We start from the raw sequence: 18,235 nt of genomic DNA on the forward strand, positions 1-18,235 counted from the left end.
CGCGAATTGAATATAGTTTAGAATCTGTGAATCATTTCTTCCGTCATTCAAACAAAAAAACCTCAATAACTTCTAATTTCAACTGATAAAAATCTGTTTATGCATAGATATATGCCGCATTAATCACTTTTAGAATAACTTTAAGCAGAATTTTGTGAGTGTGTGACTGTTCACTGGAACATTATCATTCCGCACGAACGGATGTCGCGTCGATCGAATTGGCCGTGCATTATGGGAAGGCTCTTGACGCAATCATTTTACAAAATGGCAGCCACCATGGTCTCGCGACTACAGAGGATACGTCTTTGCAGTGTTCAGTTTTCTAATCTAAATACCACGTTGGGAAGAAGACTAAGTTGTTCTAGGTAATTATGTCAAGGTGATTTGCCCGTGTTGTTACACTAGATATTTTTACCCCATTTTTGTCTTGTAATTTTACTAGTCGTGCAAAATTAGAGCGGTTAGTTTAGGCAGCTGATGTAATCGGTGACGAGGAGTGCTGTAACAAGCGTATCACACAATTCCACCTCGCCTGCGCATCCCGTGCATGTGGTGAGGCAAGATCGTACGTGGTCTCCCCTGCTGCTGCTGCGAGAACACACACGCTATCGTATCGCACGCATGGTCGGTCGATGATGATGCAACGCCGCCGCCGCACCGGTTGCTGCCACTGCCAGTGCTGTACTCAAAAATATACAATTTTACATCATGTAGCAGATACTAATGCAAGAGATTCCATTTATTTGAGACTGAATGTCCAAGTGGCAAGCAGAAGTATGCAAAGTTAGGGCAAAGCCGGTCATTGAAATAAAAGGATAAATATTATTTCCTCATGTTGACTTGATGCAATGAAAATGTCAGTCTGTAGAATTTTTGAACTTATAGGGCCTATGTTATGACTGTAAAGATCGGTCTGTAGACACTATGGTCGTCGGGGATATGTTTTGTGGAGACTGCGTCTGGCTTCATGCCATCATGGATCCCTTTACTCTACGGAGGAAAGCCGATAAAGTCTAAAAATGATAAGACTCTTTCTGGTGGACAGACAGATTTTTCTGTCTATAAAGAATGAAATGACCCCTGCTGCAAATATGTAGGCACCCTGTAGCTTAACCCCGTCGCGGGGCGCTGTAAACACAGCCCTTTACGGTACGTATTTGTCCGTATGGGGTCGCTGCTACGGTAACCTGTAGCTTGTTAGCTGTACAAAGCCTCCCACAAACTAGACAGAAAGATCCGTCTGTCCGGAGGACTCTTTTTATATTTTGCCATTAACGCTGTCCTCCGTAGACAGACGGAAGGTTGCAGTACCCATTGCTGTGTGGATGTTCTTAACCACTGTCTCTATGGAAAATTGGGTGAGGTACCTTACCCTTCTCGATTGCGTCTAATTCACAGCCCTAGGTCGGCAAATTTAAGCTTGTATAGTGAAATTAGCTTTTTAAGAATACATTACACTCACCAGATTAATGAATAATCCAACATTTTAGTATAATTTCCAACGTAAAACACAGCCTGTCGCGTCGTCACGTTCAAACTGCAGAAACATACACTATGAATCTATTAGCCAATCACATGCGAGGTAGTTTCTACGCGTTTGTTTTACTAAAACACGTACCTCGCATGTGATTGGCTTACAGATTCAAAATGGCGACTTACAGCTTGCGAACGGCGATGTTGCGATATCGATAAAATTTCTGCGTTATTATCGAGTTTATGTGAGTATTTCGATTGCACAATTGAGAAATTTATCCCAAATATTGCTGCATAATGTGTCATGTCATGTCAAACTTGTTTGAATGTAAAAAAGCTGTCTGAAATTTGGTTTATCGTAACGTTTGATCTGTGCGTGACTGCTCCACACAGGAGCCGCAATCATTGACTTCGGTCTGTATATGGAGGGGATCCGTGAAGCCAGACGCAGTCTCCGCGGAACATTCCGCGACGGACAGATACAGACCGATCTTTCGGTCAACCCACAAACATGATGTTTTAGTCTAGACTTCTTTACTAAAATATGTAAAACTGCAGTCAGCAATCCAACATGCAGGGCCAAGGGTTAATGAATTTCAAGTTAACACTAAACACTAACAGATTTCAAGCAACGCTTTCCAAATCCTCTCACTGCTGCTGTGGGGAACACATGCAAATTGCAATATTTAAGTTTATGCAAACAGTTAAGCATTTTGAACATCACAATTTTTGTTTGTTTGTGTGTTTGTTTTTACTAATCCTTTCTTTAAGATGGAGGGAGCATTTTGAATGACACAATTTTTGTTTGTTTGCACATGTTTGTTTTTACTAATCCTTCCTTTTAAATGGAGGGATCTGGTTGGTATGTACCCACCACTTTTGTAGGTCTTCTTTTCTTCTTTTCCAGTAGGCCTAGATCAAGATTGTAAACATCAATTTCAAAACCTGAAGTATTTTAGTGCCAAGATTTTAGCTTGAAAGTTAGTTTCTTTCTGTTTGCTTACATACATTACACATGAAATCTTTTTCGACAAGAACAAAATTTCACTGGTCTACGTTACGTTAACTACAGGGTACATGTTCCTGAGATTAGGAAAAGATCTTGAGCCTGGACACACTACCCAGAGTATTTGCTGATATGATTGAAATTTCTTGAAGATCTGCACAGTTTCATCAAAATCCTGTGTGCAATTACAGTGTAGGGGGTAGGCCCTACCTGACATCAACCAATGCTTATTTTAATGCCACACATGGACAATGTATGTGCAGTAACATGTTCACATGAACATTATAATTGCAGCAAGCTACTTGTCGAAACCAAAGAAGCCAGTAGTGCAGATCCCAAAGACAGAGCTGCAGAAGAGCCAAAGTTATCGGAGGCGGAGCAGAAGCTGATTGAGGAAAAAGAAAAGCTTGTGGCTCAAGTTGCAGACTATACAGTAAGTTCTGAGTTCTGAGGCACCTTGGTGTTCATGAAGCAACCTGTTTGTAGCCGATGTGCCATAAGATACAGCTCTATTTATGCAGCCTGGCTAGAATACTGTTAATTCATAAGTGGAAACGTATCTATGATGAATTATACACTGTATTTGGCCATCGGGGAGTGAATGACTGAGAAAAGAATCATGTCCAATATACAGGTACAATGTACATATAAAGAGAATTTGTGATTATTGTCATTTTTTAGGTAAAAATCAAAACAACAAAGCAAATGAAAAATAAGTGTAAAAGGTAGGAGCTAGGTAATATTGCATTATACTATACGGTTCTGTCTACATTTTTGTTTTACTTGATTTGACATCATAGATAATCAGTAGAGCAAACAGTATTATTATGGTAGGATTTTTTTTTTTTTTTTTTTTTTTTTCAGGGGAGGGTGGGAGGGAGTTCACTTCCCATGGATAGAAATGCAATAAACAGGTGATTGATTTTGGGGAAAGCAGTGTGGTACAAGGTACATGTATGAAGGATAAGTTTGTCGAATTTGAAATGGAAGGTGGCTGATGCTATCATTCCCAAAAGTTAAAAAAACTTTTTTCCCCTAGTTGTGAATGCTGGTGGGTCCCTCTAATATTTTCTGTTTTGTAACTAGCTACCACTGACAATGTAGGTCAGAAATCTGTGATAATCCATCTTCAAATGTACATACACATATATCCTTCAGGACAAATACAAGCGTGCTCTTGCCGAGACCGAAAATGTGCGGATGCGATTCACAAAGCAACTTGGCGATGCCAAACTCTATGCAATCTCGGGATTCTGCAAAGACCTGCTAGAAGTTGCCGACATCCTGGGAAAGGCTACCTCTAGTGTACCTCAGGAAGCAATAGACGGCCCAGACGCTAACATCCACCTCAAAGGTCTCTTTGAAGGTCTGCAGATGACAGAGACACAACTTCAGAAGGTATGGTCCTTTCTCTGGTTTTGGCGCATGTCATATTTGTTTGTCATCAGCTACTCTTCCAAATTTGAGTTTGAAGAAAGATGTATTATACCTGTACAGAAATAAAGGGAAAATGTATTCCACTTGCCTTATCCCAATGAAGTTCAGAACTTCAAAAAAGCTCACAATTTTCTAGGAGACTGCCTTGAGAATGTCAAATGCCGAGAGAAATTTTCCAAATGGTAGTACAAGATTGTATGTTCATGTGTTCAAAGATTAATTGTAGTGTGAGGTACTGTTGTATCTCGGCTTCTTAACACAATTCTAACTGGGGGGTCAATTTGACCCCCCGTTGACATTTCGTGCCACGATTCCGCAACGCGCAAAGATTTTGCCGCGTCGTTTCATGACTTTTTTCATTGAAATCTCCCGCATATTTTGAGACCAAATTTGCGATGTCCGGGTACACCGTTCTCAAGTTACGTAATGTTTTGCGTATGCATGTCAACTTGAAAACAGCTCAAATTCATGATATCGTTTGCAAATCCAATGCAAATTGTGTTTTTTGGTTAAATTGATATAAATTAGATTATTTCAACTTTTAACCGTTGAAATTAATCAATTTTAATGTAGATAAGCTTGAAAAAGTGCCTGCAGCAAATTTTGGCCAAAAAACAATAGAAAACAGAAGGTCAAAAAACAATGAAATACATAAGAAATTAACAAAACAATTAAAAAAAAACTGATTTTGATTGTGCTACTTTTTTACAAGAAAATTGTTCAATGTGTCTTGAGAAACTCTTACACAAAAATTTAGCAATCATACAGTCTTTTTAATGGAGTTATAGGTGAAAATATGATTTCATGCATAAATTTGCAGAATGAATTATCTAAAAATAGAAAATCAAAAATGTTTCTTTTGTATGACCGTGTAATCTTATAGTTGACATCCGGCTCTATGTTCAGGCAAAATTTTGCGGCGATCGCGCGATCGGGGGGTGTCAAATTGACACCCCCCCCCCAGTAAAAACAAATAGCCGAGTTAGAATAGGGTTAAGTCAGTGAACATAATGCAGATTGATATCATGCAATGCATGTACAATGCCAAGTATGAAAGGACAATAAGGAACATGTACAACATATTACAAAATAATTTGGTTTACGTAGTAAATCAAAACAATGAATGCAGTTTACTGCTTGTTGCTAAACAAATAGCAGTTTGATTTTATCAGGGTATTCTGTTTGGATCATTTTAAAGGGGTGGTACAGTATTGGTGGAGGTGAGAATTGGGCTTTTAACTTTTTGCAAGATACCAAGAAAACACTTATGAAATAGTACAGAGCATACCAATTTAAGAGGAATTTAAAGTTATTTGAAGAAAATCAGGTTTGGAATGGCTGAAACATCCAAAAACAAAGTAAAACAAAGCGATCGTAATAAATTGTGGGTCCCACAGTTATTAGAATTGCTCTGTTTTGGATATCTCGGCCATTTCAAGACCAATTTTCATCAAATAAACGTTGAATTCCTCATAAAATTACATGCTCTTTCATACTTCATAAGAGGTTTCTCATTATCTCACCAAAAATGTTAGAAACCTAAAATTAGGTCTCAACCAAAACTGTACCATCCCTTTAAAATGTAATTTATTTGTAATCATATCTTTGACTGAAAATATTTGTAATGTGGATAGTGAGTAAGCATCCACCTCAGCATCCCCTCTTGCTTTAATGTATTGGAATAAGTGTCTGCATATTGCTACATGTACCACAAACTCTTGTCACACTTTCCGTCTCTCATGTGGCTGTGACAGGTCTTCAGTAAGCACAGTCTAACTCAGATAAATCCCGTCAACAACGAGCCCTTCGATCCCAACCTCCACGAGGCGCTCTTCGAGCTGCCGGTGCCGGACAAGGAGCCGGGGAGCGTCGCCGTGGTCTCCAAGGTGGGTTACAAGCTGCACGAGAGGACTCTAAGACCTGCCCTCGTCGGTGTTGCCAAGGCCCCCTAGCAACCGGGACAGCATCCAGGATGCGGTGTGTCTTCTGATGATGATTGATGGACTATCCAAGAACCTCACCAAAAGAGTATTCGGTAGATGGTCGTGCCGATGGACTGGAGATTTGCATTGCTGGGAAGCATCGTCTCCATGTTTCTGTCTCATCAGATTTTATCAGACTCCATAAAGAGAGTGAGGCACTCGAATTGATGCTGACGTAATCTACATTGAGGCATCAGCAGGTGGTTGGTGAAGTGTCTACCATGTTCTGTGACCACAGCAATGAATTTGCACCTCCATTTGCTGCAGTGAACAGTGAATCCTCGTAGAACCTATGAGCATGCATACAGTAAATAATTGATGTTTCTCAAGATCATGGTATGTGAGAGGAAGGATTCTGAAATGAAGGTAGTAAGTACAATCTACCTGGTAATCAAACTACCTGGTAATACTAGATATCCTTTTGTATGGAAATTTCTCAACATAGTGATACATTTACCAAGGGAATTGTGGTGTCATACAAAGTCAATAGTAATTGGTCTTCATTAGTTTTGATTAGTCTGGTTTAAGTAGATCCCCTCCCCTATCTGTAATAAAATTTCATTTCTAAGTAGAATTCTTGGAGTACTGAACACAGAAAAGATGGTACGTGTGAGATTTGTAATACAGTTAGTATCAGTTTTGTAGCTGTCATTTTTTATTTTTTAAATAAAAGAACTCATTCTCCTGATTCTCATGGTGTTTATCATAGATGGCATGTACATGTTTTAACAGTAATTTTTTTTTTTTCAAGTGGTAAGTTAGCAGTGTCACCCCCCGAGCGATACATTGTATTTTCATGTTACTTTTGCGAGGACCAGTCGACTTGCAAAATTAACTGTGTATACAGTGTTTAATACTTCACCATAAAGCTCAAGTCAGACAAGTTGTAATACATGTATTGAAAGAAAAAATGACTTTTTGTGACAATGATTATGAGCTATGATGTTTGCATGCAGACCTTTTTATTCCATTGTACACGTACATGTTGTCAAGTAAAGCAAAAGGGATATCCTGGTGGGTTTTGTTTTTTAAGCAAATGCTCAAGTGTATTTGTGACACATGTTTCATGATTGTTAGGTGAGAGTATGTTCAGTTCCAAGAATAGCAGGTTCATGGATTATGCTACAGTTTACAAGAAAATAACCAGATATTTTCACAGTCTGGATGCCTGTTGTGCAAATGAGATAATGCACGCTATTCGGAGGTTTTAGTTCATATGAGACAAATTGAGTCACTGGAGGATGTAGCATTCCCTGAAAGATATGAGTAATCTCATCATAAAAGATTACCAGGGATGTACAATTTAAATGCATTGCCATCTCTCTGTCTCATTCCATATGCAATTTACAGGTACATATTTCTTTTGGATCCTTGTGTGGAGATGTCTGTCCTCATAACATACCAAAAAAATAAATAAATATTTTCACTTATCACCATTATCATCATCATCATCAACACTATTGCCCTCATCATAATCATTATCATCATCATCATCACCCTCATCATCATGAACTTCATCTGTATTTGGGGGATGGGAGAGAAGGCCCTAAACAAGTTCTGTAATGTACAATTGTGTGAACGGTTTGTACATGTTATCGAGTCAGAGTTAACATTGCACAAGTGTTTGTGCAAAGGTAACTTTTACAATGTTCTGTGCATTGCAAATGTAATTGGATGGATGATTAAATACATATGATGTCTATCAGATTATATCATGTGGTGAAAGAGAATTTTGTGTGGTGTTTGCAACACACTCTTCTAAGTACATGTACGTGTATTACATTGTAATATCAGCAAAAATCATGTGATATTGAAGAGAAAGGGTTAGTTGAGAGCACATGTACAATGTATTGTGAATTCAAATACAATGTACATGTAACTGTTTGCAAACACAATGGCAAAAGTTCTAATGTGACTTTTCACATGTACAGTGCACTCCTGGTGTAACAAACAGTTAAAAACAAAATTTCTATTACAACAAAGTAAAATTGCAGGTCCCCAAATTATCAGTGTACAGGTGTATATCTTTCTATATCTCATTGGTTCAGTTATAAAGAAATTTTGATGTAACAGACCTGCTGGCCCCAAGGAAGTCAGTGCAGCTGTAATGGGAGAAGCCTGTACTGTTGACAAGCACTATGCAAATTGGATGTTTATGTCATAGGCTAAACCCAAGCATGTGTGTGTGTGTGTGTGTGTGTGTGTGTGTGTGTGTGTGTGTGTGTGTGTATTTTGCATTGGGTATTAAAGTCAGAGAAGAATTGAATTATAAAGAGATATTGAGCAAGATTAAAAGACTTTTGGGATGGTGGAGACAAAGAGATTTGACTGTAATGGGAAAAATATTTTTGCTTAAAACATATGCTTTGTAGAAATTATATTATGTTTCTTCATCAATAGAGGTTCCAAAGTGGGTAGTGGCAGATATCAATAAAATTTATTTTGAATTTATATGGAATGGTAAAGATCGAATTAAAAGGGTTATTTGTTATCAGGATTATAGTGAGGGCGGTCTTAGAATAACAAATTTTGAATTGTTTAAGAGTCGATGAATTATGTGGTTGAAGCGATTGTTATATGGTGAGAAGCTTATGGGATGGAAACTTTTTTTTATTATATTTTTAGGACTGCGGGAGGAAGATTCATATTTTTGTGCAATTATGATATACGATTACTAAAGTTTAATGTACCATTGTTTTATTTAGAAATTTTGAGGGCATGGCAAGAAATGGAGAATAACCGGAATTATTAAGAAGGCAGGATTAATCCATTTTTTTTTTAATAATAAGGATTATTTGTGTAAAGGGAAAATCATTTTTTGTGAAAATTCATATAGGAAGAATATTTATTTAGTGAAGCAAATTTTGGAAAAAGATTGTATGAGATCAGCAGTATATTTTCACAGGTCAGGATTAGATAGTGAAAATATAGTTATAGTTTGGGAAATAGGGGAGATTGTTGTAAGAAGCCAGAAATTTGAGGGAAACATATATGATTTTTATTCTGTTGATAAAGAGGAATATAATATTTCTTTGAAAATTTTTGAGAATGTAATTTTATTGAAAGATGTTTCATTTAGAAAGGTGTATGAACTCTCTGTTACAAATTTACAGCAATTGTATATTTTACGAATGAAAGATGGCCAAAATGATTATTTGTTTTCGAAGAAGGAAATTACACATATATTTTTTAGACCAAGAATGACAACACTTCTAACAAAACTTAGGGAATTTCAGTATAAATTATTACATGGAGTTGTTTACACAAAGGAAAATCTTTTTGAGTTTGGTTTTGTTGCAAATAACCGGCGTTCTTTTTGTGAGCAATCGGTAGAAACATATAAACATTTATTTTGGGATTGTGTGTATGTTAAGAATTTGTGGCAGGAAGTGATAGATAGGTTTGAGATGGCAGATCTTCGAAACATAGAGTGGAGAGATGTTCATTTTGGTGTTACAGGAAGGGATCCAAAAGCAAAATTTTATAATACAATAATTTTTATTCTGAAATGTATTATTTTTAGATCTAGGTCGGAGGGAAAAATTCCTACTTTGGAAGAAATTTGTAAAAGAATAATAAGTTTTTGGGATGAAGAAAAAGAAATTGCTATAAAAAAAAAATAAGTTGGGATTACATTTGCTGAAATGGGAAAATGTTTCTGAAACGAGAGCTTAAGTGTTGTTTTGTTTTGTTTTTCTTCTTTTTTTTTTAGTACAATGTACGGTGTAGTTATCAGTGGTGAAGGCAATATAATGTGTCATTGGCCGCGTGCAGGGAGGGGTAAGTTTTTGTTGGTATAAAGGTTATAGGATTTTATCAGCAGTTACGAGTTTGATGAGTTTTGTTTGATGAATTTGAATGTGTATTTGGAGCGATGTTTAGGTGCGGGCGGACAATGCTTTTCTGCATACGGCCCATTACACGCTTTTACGTTGTACGTATCAATCAACATTTGGAAGTCGTTTTCATTAGGAAGGAAGGTGGTATCGCTTCGGGTGTGTTTGTGTGTTTTGGTATTTGGTGTGTATGTGTGTTGGTGTTTGGGGTGTATGTGTGTGGTGGTTGTGGATGTATGTGTTTGGGGTTGTGGTGTGGTGTGGGATAGGTTTGAGTGCATCGGGGTTGGTGGGGATGGGGATTTGATTTTCAATGAAATGATTTCATTCTAGTTTTGTACATGTATAACATATTTTTGGTGCTTTTTTATGTATATACCCTTGTATATATATACCCTTACTCGATTTATAATCGAGTTGTTCTGTTGAAGAGAGATGATTGGCAGTATAAGTATACCATAGTCAAAGATATTTTTTTTTTGTACATGTCAATACTTTCTCATGAAGAAATGGTCAGTAGGATTGATTTATAATCGAGTTGTTATGTTGAAGGGAGATGATTGGCAGTATAAGTTGGTAGTGGATTTGTCTTTTGAATGGCATTTGTGCCGTTTTTATGTTCATGTTGCACCCAGAATGGGCTGATTTATGAATGATTTGAATGAAATCAATAAAACATCATTGAAAAACAAACAAGAGACCCGCGGGTCTAGCGCTCACCTGAGTATCGCAAGTTCACCTTTCACGCAGTCACTAATCTAAATTATTTACAGCTCCACCAAAATTTGACCAGGCATTCTCAAGTAGAAGATGAAAATGTACAATAAAGGCCCAATTTTTTTAAGATTCCTTAATTTGGGGGGATTGGGGCCCCCTGGGGCCCTCTGGGTGGGGCATGGTGCCCATTTTGATAAATTGAGATCCTGACCCCCTAGGGATGCTACGTGCCAAGTTTGACAAAAATCCATCATGAGGTTTTCAGGAAGAAGATGAAAATGTACAATTCAGGCCCCCATTTGGACCCTTCCAACCACCCCCCCCCCCCCCCCACCCAAGAGGGGCACCCCTGGATCTCCTATGAACAAACTTGAAACTACAGTCATTAATGTACTCACTCATAGTATTATCTCAGCTCTATAACTTCTGATTCTAGAGAAGATTTATAAAGATTCCTTCATTTGGGGGGTTTGGGACCCCTGGGGGCCCCCTGGGTGGGGCATGGTGCCCATTTTAACAAATTGAGATCCTAACCCCCTAGGGATGCTACCTGCCAAGTTTGGTGAAAATGGGTCATGGGGTTCTCAAGACGACGATAAAAATGTACAATTTAGGCCCCATTAGGACCCCTCCTCACCCCCTCCCCTGGGTCCCAAGGGGGGCACCCCTGATTCTGCCATGAACAAACTTGAAACTACAGTCATCAATGTACTAACTCATAGTATTAACTAAGCACTATCACTTCTGGTTCTAGAGAAGAAGATTTTTGCAGAATCCTTAATTTTGGGGGGCTTGGGCCCCCTGAGGGCCCCCTGGGTGGGGCATGGTGCCCATTTTAACAAATTGAGTTCCTAACCCCCTAGGGATGCTACCTGCCAAGTTTGGTGAAAATGGGTCATGGGGTTCTCAAGAAGAAGATGAAAATGTACAATTTAGGCCCCATTAGAACCCTTCCCCACCCCCCTCCCCTGGGTCCCAAGGGGGGCACCCCTGATTCTGCCATGAACAAACTTGAAACTACAGTCATCAATGTACTAACTCATAGTATTAACTTAGCTCTATCACTTCTGGTTCTAGAGAAGAAGATTTTTACAGATTCCTTAATTTTGGGGGGTTTGGGCCCCCCTGGGGGCCCCCTGGGCGGGGCATGGTGCCCATTTTAACAAATTGAGTTCCTAACCCCCTAGGGATGCTACCTGCCAAGTTTGATGAAAATCGGTCTTGGGGTTTTCAAGAAGAAGATGAAAATGTAAAAAGTTTACGCACGACGGACGACGCACGACGGACGACGGACGACGGACGACGCACGACGCACGACGCACGACGCACGACGGACGCCGGACGAAGGGCGATCGCAATAGCTCACTTGAGCCTTTGGCTCAGGTGAGCTAAAAAGTGTGTGTGTGTGTGTGTGTGTGTGTGTGTGTAATTCCAACCTCATTATAACAAGGTTCCATAAGTCTGCATCACAGACAAGTCCACCTTCATGGACATTATTGAGTGAATGCAGCAATATTGGTAGAACACACCAGTGAGAGTTTGAGGAAAACTGGACATTCCATTCAAAAGTTATGAATTTTCTGTTTCTGCTCAGTCACTGCTGGATGAGAAGACTATTACAGCTTGTGATGTCACATGTGTACAACTTTATAAAGAAAATTCAACATTCAACATTCATTTCACTTTTCTTGCATAATAAAAGAACACTTGACTTGCCTCTTTCAGAAGGCAGGGGGAATAGAAATTACCTTAAAGATACATTAGTGACATGTCAAGGAAATACATGTACATGCACTTTTTTCAAAAAATAATATTTTGTGAAATTCTCTTTATATTTTCCTTACATCATTCTACACATGTGACATCATACAATGTAGTCTTCTCGTCCAGCCATGACTACGCAGATACTTTAAAAATTCATCCGATTTCCACCAAACTTGAACTGATGTATTTTACTAATATTGCTGCATTTACTCAATCCACATGTATATGAAGGTGGACTTGTCCTTTTAACATCACAACACATGTACGTGTACATGTACAGGGTACAACAAACACACATTTATTCAAACATTATGCATACATCAGGGCTCAACACTTCCTTTTTTCTCCAGTGGTCATACGGGCCTCTAAAATCTTTAAATCTGAAATTTTGGTGGCCCTTACAAAAAAATAGAGTGGAAGGGAAATATAAAGGAAATAAGAAAATTCATTTTGAATTTTAGATGCCCCATCTAGCCACCAAAAGAATGCCTCTCCGGAAATTTGGTGGCCCAAATCAATTTTTTGTGGTCCTGGGCCACTGGGCTTCCATTGAATATGTGTACACTAAGCCCTCAAATAGGCATGCACATACACACAATAAAGTGGTGACAACCTACATGTTGGTAGCATCCTCAGCCAGGTCTGAGAAGACATCACAGAAGATCACAAAAACAAAACTTACAGGAAGTTGGGTCATAAAGCCATTTATTCTCATTTTTTTTCAATTTCCAAATTCCATTCTCAGAACACCATTTTCTTCCTCTTTGTAAGTCAAATGAAACTTTTTTTATTTTTTACTGTTCATGATAAATGAAAATGTCTACTTTTTATTCAGAGTCATCATCTACTATGACATCTTCATAGAAATAAAATCCATTCTGTCAGTAATGTTAGTAAATATAATCAATGCATGAGCTTTCATTCCTTGAATGAAGTTATATGATCTGCCGATGGTGGCGAGAGAGATATACATACGTGTACGAGTATTTCATCTTACACAACTACAATGTATGTCAGATGAGCAAGAGTTTATTCAGCATACAAACGGTGATTAGCACTACAATACATTACATGGGAACCACTGTACTCAAAGAAGGTGTTTCACAAAGAAATTGTAATTTATGTTGATCTTTTAAAAATTAATTATTAAACTTATGGAACCTGTTTGTCTTATCTATGAAATAGTAACTTTCAAATGATAGTGAAAATGAAAATTCTGGAGACCTCTACATGCAGCCATTAATATATAAAAACAAAACCAGAATAAGGGACAAAGGAGTTTTTCTGTGAATTTTGATGATATGATGTGGATTCTGGAAACAATTAAAACTGAACAGAAAAACCAATGGCAACGCAAAATTTGAACTTGATCTTAACTTTTAATGTTGACTTAAATTCTTTGTGAAACAACCCCTGAAGTTATTTATACAACACAACATCTCTCTTAATACACTAAGTATCTGTCCCGCCCTATTCTACATGTACTTTACTGCATGTCAATTGGTGGGAAAATTATTTCATTATAACTAGCTGTAATGTGAATTTCGGAACAGTGAGCACACTCTCGATTACAAATGATGAGTATTAATAACTTTATTCATGTTTTAACTGAAGAACTGGCACAGTAGCCCGTGTTACAGTATTATACTGATACACAACCGAGCCTGTGTGAAATTGAATTATTTTTATGGCAAAAGAATACTGTGGATTTAGATTGGAAAACATGCTAGTGGAGACAAATAGGTTTGAATGATATCACTTATCTTCGAAAATCAATCATATTTGCATAATTGCAACATATCATATGCAACAATTCTAAAATATGGTGATATTTTTTTTTTTTTTGGTATCTAGATGTTCAAGTTATCATCAAATATCATACCATGTTTCTTGTAATATTTGCCAATATTCTTTATAACTGAACAAGAGACCCGCGGGTCTAGCGCTCACCTGAGTATCGCAAGTTCACCTTTCACGCAGTCACTAATCTAAATTATTCACAGCTCTACCAAAATTTGACCAGGCATTCTAAAGTAGAAGATGAAAATGTACAATAAGGGCAAATTTTTAAAGACTCCTTAATTTGGGGGGATTGGGGCCCCCTGGGGCCCTCTGGGTGGGGCATGGTGCCCATTTTGATAAATTGAGATCCTGACCCTCTAGGGATGCTACCTGCCAAGTTTGACGAAAATCCATCATGAGGTTTTAAGGAAGAAGATGAAAATGTACAATTCAGGCCCCCATTTGGACCTTCCCAACCACCCCCCCCCCCCCACCCCTGCTCCCAAGAGGGGCACCCCTGGATCTCCTATGAACAAACTTGAAACTACAGTCATTAATGTACTCACTAATAGTATTATCTTAGCTCTATAACTTCTGACTCTAGAGAAGATCTTTAAAGATTCCTTCATTTTGGGGGTGTGGGACCCCCTGGGGGCCCCCTGGGTGGGGCATGGTGCCCATTTTAACAAATTGAGATCCTAACCCCTCAGGGATGCTACCTGCCAAGTTTGGTGAAAATGGGTCATGGGGTTCTCAAGAAGAAGATAAAAATGTACAATTTAGGCCCCATTAGGACCCTCCTCACTCCCCTCCCCTGGGTCCCAAGGGGGGCACCCCTGATTCTGCCATGAACAAACTTGAAACTACAGTCATTAATGTACTAACTCATAGTATTAACTTAGCTCTATCACTTCTGGTTCTAGAGAAGAAGATTTTTACAGATTCCTTAATTTTGGGGGGTTTGGGCCCCCTGGGGGCCCCCTGGGTGGGGCATGGTGCCCATTTTAACAAATTGAGTTCCTAACCCCCTAGGGATGCTACCTGCCAAGTTTGGTGAAAATGGGTCATGGGGTTCTTAAGAAGAAGATGAAAATGTACAATTTAGGCCCCATTAGAACCCCTCCCCACCCCCTCCCGTGGGTCCCAAGGGGGGCACCCCTGATTCTGCCATGAACAAACTTGAAACTACAGTCATCAATGTACTAACTCATAGTATTAACTTAGCTCTATCACTTCTGGTTCTAGAGAAGAAGATTTTTACAGATTCCTTAATTTTGGGGGGTTTGGGCCCCCCCTGGGGGCCCCCTGGGTGGGGCATGGTGCCCATTTTAACAAATTGAGTTCCTAACCCCCTAGGGATGCTACCTGCCAAGTTTGATGAAAATCGGTCTTGGGGTTTTCAAGAAGAAGATGAAAATGTAAAAAGTTTACGCACGACGCACGACGGACGACGGACGACGGACGACGGACGACGGACGACGGACGACGCACGACGCACGACGGACGCCGGACGAAGGGCGATCGCAATAGCTCACTTGAGCCTTTGGCTCAGGTGAGCTAACAAAAATTATAAATTTATTGTCAGTCCTTCCAAACCACACGAGCAAAAATATATGAATGTGGTAGCATAGAGCTGAATAAACACACTTAAAGATATTTGATGTGGTAGTAACACTATTACATCTAACTAGCATACAGATTTCTACATGAAGGATCTAAGTGAGAGAAAACAAGAGATAGAAAAACACAGTATGCATCCTTGAAAAGTGAAGAGGTCTTCCTCGCTGTAACCCTAGCGACGCACGGTGGTCCATCCATCATCTTCCTGCTCGGCAGGAGGTCTCCTACTCTGCTTGGGCGCTGCTCTCCACTGCTCCCCTCCCCTTCCATCGCGATCACCTCCGTGATCTCCTCCGAGATCTCCGCCCCTCTCGCCTCGATCACCACCTCGATCGCCGCCACGACGCCATGAACCCTGATCATCCATATTTCTTGGCGGGCCATCTCTCCTCCTGTCATCTCGCGGGCCGCGATCATCTCTTGGAGGACCACGCCCCTCCCGAAGGGGAGGGCCTCGGAAATCGCGACCACCACGATCATCACCCCCGCGACGCCATCCTCCACCATCCCGATCACCACCTCGATCTCCGCCTCGACTTCTCCAATCTCCTTCTTCACGAGGAGGTCGATCTCCATCTCTCATGGGACGATCTCCATCCCTCATTGGACGATCACGTGGACGATCCATGCGCTTGAAGTCATCTCTAGGACCACTGGATCGCCAACTCCTGCCGTCATCAGCATCCCGACCACCATCTCTGCCCCAGCCTCCGCGGTCGTCACGACGTCCCATGTCGCGGGGACCGTCATCTCTCCTTCGACCAAAGCCTCCACGAGGACCATCATCTCTTGGACCTTCATCACGGCGCCCAAAATCACGAGGGCCACCATATGACCTAGGACCATCTTCACGCCGACCAAAGTCACGTCGATCATAACCTCTGGGACCATCGTCCCTTCTCCATCCAGACCTGTCATCCCTTGGACCTCTGTCTTCTCTGGGGCCTCTGTCATCCCTCGGGCCACGGTCATCCCTTGGGCCACGGTCGTCCCTCGGGCCACGGTCATCCCTCGGGCCACGGTCGTCCCTCGGGCCACGGTCGTCCCTTGGGCCACGGTCATCTCGGGGACCCATGTCATCTCTGCCACCACGGAATGGACGGCGATCAGCATCATCACGGAAACCGTCAGGTTCGTCGAGACGTATATCTCTGCTGGCTGGGCGGCGGATCTCTCCATCATCAAAGCGAGTTTCCTTAGGAGGAGGAGCACGGCGTTCCTCCTGCTCCACTTCCCTCGGACGCTCCCTCTCAGGAGGTGCCTGGTAGAATTCTCCACCCTCCTCAAAGCGGATGTCGCGACTTGCAAAGCGACTCCTCTCCACCCTCCTCTCCTCCCTCTCTGGAGGAGGTGCCTCTTCCGGTGGAGGGCCTGCATCCTGCTGGTCTTGGGCTGGTCCTCGCAACTCTTCACCGTCAGGTTCTGGGTGTGGTTCTGGGCGACGGAACTCGTCTCTGCCCCTTTCACGCCATCCTCCTTCTTGAGCATCCCGAAAGCCTGGGCGGTGTAATTCCCGCAATCTATTTTGAAAAGAAATTGGATGAAATGCTTGTTACAAAAAAAATCATTCTCGGAACAACAGTAACAATTTGGAATAGAATATAAAGTGATTACAGTGCACTCCCGTTACAATAAACACGGTTATAACGAAATTGCGTTATAACGAAGTAAACAGGGTTCCCATAGAAATTTGAAAACAGAATTCCATGACTTTTCAATGACTTTTCCATGTCTAAATGCTGCTTTTCATGACTTCCTTTCTGGCACGGTTTCCAAAATCAGACACGTTATGATGGCCTCCACCTCCCCTAACAGCCATCCGTTCCACCATTATCTTACTCATGACATGTACATCTATTATCATTAGTATATGTCCCGGGAGTTATGTCACAAAACTGGGAAAAATGGAAATCATGAACACCAATTATAATAGCAGAGTATGATCACAGGGTATGAGGGTTGCGAGACACAACAAACTGGAGAGCTGCCATAGCCAAGAGGTAAATGCAATTCCATGATTTTTTCACAAATTTTCCAATCTGCCCTCCTCTGGTTTTAGCATAGCCAAAAAAGCCCGGCCTGATTAGGGTTAACTCAACTAGGCCGGGCTATTTAGGTAGTTGATAGAGCCGGGGGGCCTCCCAGGCCCCCCTCCCATCTCGGCCGTCGCCACGCGATCGTGACGCAAATTGGCACACACATTGCCTATGATGTAATCTAAAATACCATGAAGTTAATTTTTCAAAAAATTATCATTTATGCTAAATTATGCTAATTTACGCATAAAGATAATAAAAAGTTTTGGTACCTCAAAAGTTTCCTTGAATTTCCTTGTCTTAGTTTGTGTTTCAGGTTAAAGTACCTTTCATATAACTAACACTGTGAGACTTACTCGCCCCAAAGTGCTCTCATGTCTTAGTAATCATGCAATTAACTGCGACCAGCAGCCCCATATGCATAGCGACCAGCAGTCCCATACGCATAGCGTAATCGGGCTTCGCATTACAACATTCAGGATCATGACAGATTTAGTATCGCACGATAAATGTTAACTTAAAATCCCAAAAATTCTTCAATTTGAAGACTTACCAATTAAGGTGAAGTATTGAAAACCGGCT

The 18,235-nt window shown here is 40.4% G+C and overlaps 2 protein-coding genes across 2 annotated transcripts in view; one reads left to right on the forward strand and one right to left on the reverse strand.

Annotated features, from left to right (window-relative positions):
* Positions 1-248: 248 nt before the first annotated feature.
* Positions 249-8,010, forward strand: LOC139711492 (grpE protein homolog 1, mitochondrial-like). Its single transcript, XM_071623370.1, has 4 exons — positions 249-365; positions 2,774-2,912; positions 3,638-3,877; positions 5,671-8,010. Exons 1-4 carry the CDS (start codon positions 265-267, stop codon positions 5,866-5,868), a joined length of 678 nt encoding a protein of 225 aa, XP_071479471.1. The 5' UTR covers positions 249-264; the 3' UTR covers positions 5,869-8,010.
* A 7,652-nt stretch (positions 8,011-15,662) lies between these two features.
* The window catches only part of LOC139711488 (eukaryotic translation initiation factor 3 subunit A-like), a 29,019-nt gene continuing 26,446 nt past the window's right edge, over positions 15,663-18,235 (reverse strand). Inside the window, exon 20 of the mRNA XM_071623366.1 lies at positions 15,663-17,137. Coding sequence (XP_071479467.1) covers positions 15,790-17,137 — 1,348 coding nt within the window. The 3' untranslated portion in view covers positions 15,663-15,789. The remainder of the gene's footprint in view (positions 17,138-18,235) is intronic.

The sequence above is a fragment of the Diadema antillarum genome, unplaced genomic scaffold (assembly GCF_040938485.1).
Source record: "Diadema antillarum isolate AM-2024a unplaced genomic scaffold, OU_Dant_1.0 seq00001661_RagTag, whole genome shotgun sequence".
NCBI lineage: Eukaryota > Metazoa > Echinodermata > Echinoidea > Diadematoida > Diadematidae > Diadema > Diadema antillarum.

What these genes read in the sequence shown, in the direction of transcription:
- LOC139711492 (XM_071623370.1), top strand. Translation starts at nt 265, where the DNA reads ATGGCAGCCACCATGGTCTCGCGACTACAGAGGATACGTCTTTGCAGT. An exon ending in CTCAAGTTGCAGACTATACA is followed by an intron (nt 2,913 to 3,637) that starts GTAAGTTCTGAG and finishes TATATCCTTCAG; the next exon opens with GACAAATACAAGCGTGCTCT. An exon ending in CAGAGACACAACTTCAGAAG is followed by an intron (nt 3,878 to 5,670) that starts GTATGGTCCTTT and finishes TGGCTGTGACAG; the next exon opens with GTCTTCAGTAAGCACAGTCT.